Raw genomic sequence first — 5024 nt, 5'->3', positions numbered from 1 at the left:
CGTCTGGCACCTGATGCGGCGGTTCGCGTCAGGTGTCACTACTGAGAGCCACCAGCTCTACGGTCCCTTCATGCGTCAGCTGTCAGCCTGCATCTTTGAGTGGGATGCAGGCGATGTCCGCCGACTGCTGGAGGCCAAGAGGTCTGAGCTGGAGGGGGAGCACGGGATGGTCGGCCTCACCGAGGCGGAGGTTTCGAGGCAGATCGGCAGGAAGGAGATGGCGCTTCACTGTCGGCGTCGTACGCGTGGAGCTGCGGCGACCGAAGTCCTTCTCCTTGACCTCCTCGAGACCTTCAACAGCGAGAGGTCAGGGGTCGACACCCTGGGCATCCCGTTGCTGGACTCCATCCGCATCCAGGCCATCTGGAAAGAGCAGAGGCGCCACCTCCACTGCATACAGGACCCACCCGGTGTACAGCTGTACACCGAGACCGGCAAAATCACCAAGGGCGGCGTGATGTTGCCGGTTTATCGCTGCGCACGGGGCTCCACATCCTTGGAGTCATTCCATCTCCACCTCAACCGGTTCATCCCAGGTAATTGTCATTGTGGAGCTTAAAGTAATGCTTAATGTTTAATGTTAACAGCAACAGCTCTCCCTCCCTAATCATGCATTGTTCTCTCAGGTACCGGGGCAAATGCAATGCATTTCCAGGCATTCCTGTTGGATGGACTGGTGAGGTGGAACGAGGACCGTGCGCAAGCAGCAGTGGAGGGAAAGAACAGGCAGCCCCTGCTCTGTTACAGTGGCCACCTGCAGCACATCCTTAACCTTAGCAGCCAAAGGGTGCTTGGCAAGGAGCAGGTTAAGGACGACTCCAAGCCTAGCGAGTACACGGGTAAGTCGAGTAAGAGAATGAACATTTACATCAATCGCATTAATTCCATTCCATTAAATTAACACTTCCCTACTCTGCCTTTGAATGCACTCTGATTTTTGTTGCTTTAATAGGGGAACTCCTCGGAGTGGAGTACCTGTACTCGCAGACTGGCAGAGTGCTGCAGGATGTCAGCGCGGACCCTGACCTTCCGGAAGAGGCAGTCGCCGTCGAGCAGCTCGACGAGGAGGACGAGGGCTTTCAGGAGGAGGATGTGGACCCGACAGTCCACATCCCTCATGTCCCTCCTTTGAGCGGCCCGTCCTCCAGCTCAGCGGCACCTCTGTCAGGGGAACCCGCTGACGCACCCAGGTCTGGGCCAACCAGTCCCACCGCCCCTGAAGACGGAACCTCTCCGGAGGCCCCTGAAGACGGAACCTCTCCGGAGGCCCCTGAAGACGGAACCTCTCCGGAGGCCCCTGAAGACGGAACCTCTCCTGAGGCCCCTGAAGACGGAACCTCTCCTGAGGCCCCTGAAGACGGAACCTCTCCGGAGGCCCCTGAAGACGGAACCTCTCCTGAGGCCCCTGGTCGACACGGTTCTCCTCACCCTGACCACTCCTCTGATTCAGAGGTAAATATAATTGACCTTTTTGTGTTGTTAAAAAGAAAAATGTTATTGCAACCTCTGAAATAAGGAATTGAGACAAACTCAAGACAAGTTTTTGGGTGTTTAATACGGCAGGAAGGAGATGGTGCTTCACTGTCGGCGTCGTACAGTGTTTAATAACGGATCAGCCAATCAGCTTAATACCACGGATCAGCCAATCAGCTTAATACCACGGATCAGCCAATCAGCTTAATACCACGGATCAGCCAATCAGCTGAGTGCATCCACTTAGAAAGCTCACAGCACGTCTTATACTCTTCCCTTGTAGACGTCGCCTCCCCAGCTTTACATTCTATGACCCCAACGTCTTTCCCCCGGTGGAATGTCCTCGGTCCTCTCTTTGTTTAGCGAACCATCTTCTGGGCCCTGGTCTCTGATCCTAGGCAATTTCCTCTTATCTGATTGGGTCATGGTTTCTAAATGAGCATACACACCGTTTTCATGGCCTAAACTCCATTAAAACTACTCACAGTGATCATTCACTAAACAGGTAAACAAAACAAACTACAGTTTAACTTGACACACGGTACATTTAAACAGATTCCATCAGTTACACGATATAAAATAACATCTCCTATTTCCTTTTGTAGAAGAATCTTATGTGTTACCCCTAAATGTGTGTGACATCGTCCTCATCGATTCTTCCATGTCTCTTTATCTTCAGGGGGAGACGAAGGGCCCTGATAATCTGCCGGGCTACCAGCATGTCTGTCGGCTTGCCAGGGGCTTGGTGGGGGTGAGGAACCGTCAGGGGCTGTCGGACCGCAGGGTAGACGGTCTGGTGGCGCTGTGGCTGGCGCTGCCGGACTTAGACAAGCCGCGCTTGATCTACCCTGCCCGGCACCAGGAGAGGATCGTTCAGGGGCGGTTCAAGGCAACGAAGGGGAAGTCGTCCATTGTCCTAGGAAAAGACTCAGCGTCACCGCTCAGCCCCTCCCTGCAGCCCAGCCCCTCCGTGCAGCCAAGCCCCGCCCCTCCCTGCAGCCCCACCCCTCCCTGCAGCCCAGCCCCTCCCTGCAGCCAAGCCCCTCCCTCCACTACCAGCGGGAGGGAATCCAGGCACTCTTCCCTTTCCCTACGCCGCCCCCACCAGTCCCACGCCAGACCACCCAGCAAGGAGGGCCCGCCCACGCGCCCATTCTGCCAGCCCACCTGGAGCAACAATCCCCCGCACTTCCCGGCCCCTCCCAAACCCTGCAAGCCCAAGGACCACAGACGGGCTCCTCTTTACCTCCTCCGGTGCCAAGGACAACGGCTTGGAGGAGGAAGAGGATGGCGGAGGACAAAGAGGAGGGGACATCTGGGAAGAGAAGGCAACGCGAGCAGTACGTCTGCTCCAAATGTGGGTTGCCGAAGCGACGGGAGACGGGGCACAGCCGCTTCGGCGGCGTGGGGTTCTGCTCTGTTGCTGCGGGGGGTAAGACCGTGGCCCAGTGGCTGGAGGAAATGAAGTACGCTAAGGGGAGAAGTGAAGGACGCTAAGGGGAGAAGTGAAGGACACTAAGGGGAGAAGTGAAGGACACTAAGGGGAGAGGTGAAGGACACTAAGGGGAGAGGTGAAGGACACTAAGGGGAGAGGTGAAGGACACTAAGGGGAGAGGTGAAGGACACTAAGGGGAGAGGTGAAGGACACTAAGGGGAGAGGTGAAGGACACTAGGGGGAGAGGTGAAGGACACTAGGGGGAGAGGTGAAGGACACTAAGGGGAGAGGTGAAGGACACTAAGGGGAGAGGTGAAGGACACTAAGGGGAGAGGTGAAGGACACTAAGGGGAGAGGTGAAGGACACTAAGGGGAGAGGTGAAGGACACTAAGGGAAGAGGTGAAGGACACTAGGGGAGAGGTGAAGGACACTAAGGGGAGAGGTGAAGGACACTGAGGGGAGAGGTGAAGGACACTGAGGGGAGAGGTGAAGGACACTGAGGGGAGAGGTGAAGGACACTGAGGGGAGAGGTGAAGGACACTGAGGGGAGAGGTGAAGGACACTAAGGGGAGAGGTGAAGGACACTGAGGGGAGAGGTGAAGGACACTAAGGGGAGAGGTGAAGGACACTGAGGGGAGAGGTGAAGGACACTGAGGGGAGAGGTGAAGGACACTAAGGGGAGAGGTGAAGGACACTAAGGGGAGAGGTGAAGGACACTAAGGGGAGAGGTGAAGGACACTAGGGGGAGAGGTGAAGGACACTAGGGGGAGAGGTGAAGGACACTAGGGGGAGAGGTGAAGGACACTAAGGGGAGAGGTGAAGGACACTAAGGAGAGAGGTGAAGAACACTAAGGGCAGAGGTGAAGGACACTAAGGGGAGAGGTGAAGGACACTAAGGGGAGAGGTGAAGGACACTAGGGGGAGAGGTGAAGGACACTAAGGGGAGAGGTGAAGGACACTAAGTGGAGAGGTGAAGGACACTAAGGGGAGAGGTGACACTAAGGGGAGAGGTGAAGGACACTAAGGGGAGAGGTGAATGACACTAAGGGGAGAGGTGAAGGACACTAAGGGGAGAGGTGAAGGACACTAAGGGGAGAGGTGAAGGACACTAAGGGGAGAGGTGAAGGACACTAAGGGGAGAGGTGAAGGACACTAGGGGGAGAGGTGAAGGACACTAAGGGGAGAGGTGAAGGACACTAAGGGGAGAGGTGAAGGACACTAGGGGGAGAGGTGAAGGACACTAAGGGGAGAGGTGAAGGACACTAAGGGGAGAGGTGAAGGACACTAAGGGGAGAGGTGAAGGACACTAAGGGGAGAGGTGAAGGACACTAGGGGGAGAGGTGAAGGACACTAAGGGGAGAGGTGAAGGACACTAAGGGGAGAGGTGAAGGACACTAAGGGGAGAGGTGAAGGACACTAAGGGAAGAGGTGAAGGACACTAGGGGAGAGGTGAAGGACACTAAGGGGAGAGGTGAAGGACACTAAGGGGAGAGGTGAAGGACACTGAGCCACTGGTTGTGATGGTCGGATGTTTCTATTGTAAATAGTTCAGTTCCCCTCTACCTGGACCGAGACCTTGAACGCGGTGTAGAGGCTTGTGTGTGTTGAGGACCCTCAGAGCTATATTGTCTGTAGTTTATAAGACCTACTGGTAGGGTAACCCATGGTAGGCGGGTCTGAGGCGAGACACCAGACTAACGTCGGACCGTTCCCAAGCAACATGCACATTTTATGAGTACTCTGTCGGAACCGGCCGCGACCGGGAGGTCCGTGGGGCGACGCACAATTGGCCTAGCGTCGTCCGGGTTAGGGAGGGTTTGGCCAGTAGGATTGTCTGGGCCGGGCGCAGTGCGCGCTAACCAAGGTTGCCAGGTGCACGGTGTATCCTCCGACACATTGGTGCGGCTGTCTTCCGGGTTGGATGCGCGCTGTGTTAAGAAGCAGTGCGGCTTTGGTTGGGTTGTGCATCGGAGGACGCATGACTTTCGACCTTCGTCTCTCCCGAGCCCATACGGGAGTTGTAGCGATGAGACAAGATAGTAGCTACTACAACAATTGGATACTACGAAAAAGGAGTAAAATTTAAAAAATAATAATAATAATACATGAATAACT

At 55.5% G+C, this 5024-nt stretch overlaps 1 protein-coding gene across 1 annotated transcript; it reads left to right on the top strand.

Moving 5' to 3' along the window:
- Nucleotides 1-622: 622 nt before the first annotated feature.
- LOC110506157 (SH3 and multiple ankyrin repeat domains protein 1) lies at nt 623-3127 on the top strand. Its single transcript, XM_036939862.1, has 3 exons — nt 623-839; nt 953-1452; nt 2153-3127. The coding sequence occupies exons 1-3, from the start codon at nt 644-646 to the stop codon at nt 2936-2938; spliced, it is 1482 nt and encodes a 493-aa protein (XP_036795757.1). The 5' UTR covers nt 623-643; the 3' UTR covers nt 2939-3127.
- The last annotated feature ends 1897 nt before the right edge of the window (nt 3128-5024 follow it).

Source organism: Oncorhynchus mykiss, chromosome 13, assembly GCF_013265735.2.
Source record: "Oncorhynchus mykiss isolate Arlee chromosome 13, USDA_OmykA_1.1, whole genome shotgun sequence".
Taxonomy (NCBI): Eukaryota; Metazoa; Chordata; class Actinopteri; order Salmoniformes; family Salmonidae; genus Oncorhynchus; species Oncorhynchus mykiss.
This window is presented reverse-complemented; position numbering and strand designations above follow the sequence as displayed.

Coding starts and splice junctions, on each gene's coding strand:
- LOC110506157 (XM_036939862.1), top strand. CDS start 644: ATGCATTTCCAGGCATTCCTGTTGGATGGACTGGTGAGGTGGAACGAG. Junction 840..952: donor CAAGCCTAGCGAGTACACGG/GTAAGTCGAGTA, acceptor TTGCTTTAATAG/GGGAACTCCTCGGAGTGGAG. Junction 1,453..2,152: donor ACCACTCCTCTGATTCAGAG/GTAAATATAATT, acceptor CTTTATCTTCAG/GGGGAGACGAAGGGCCCTGA.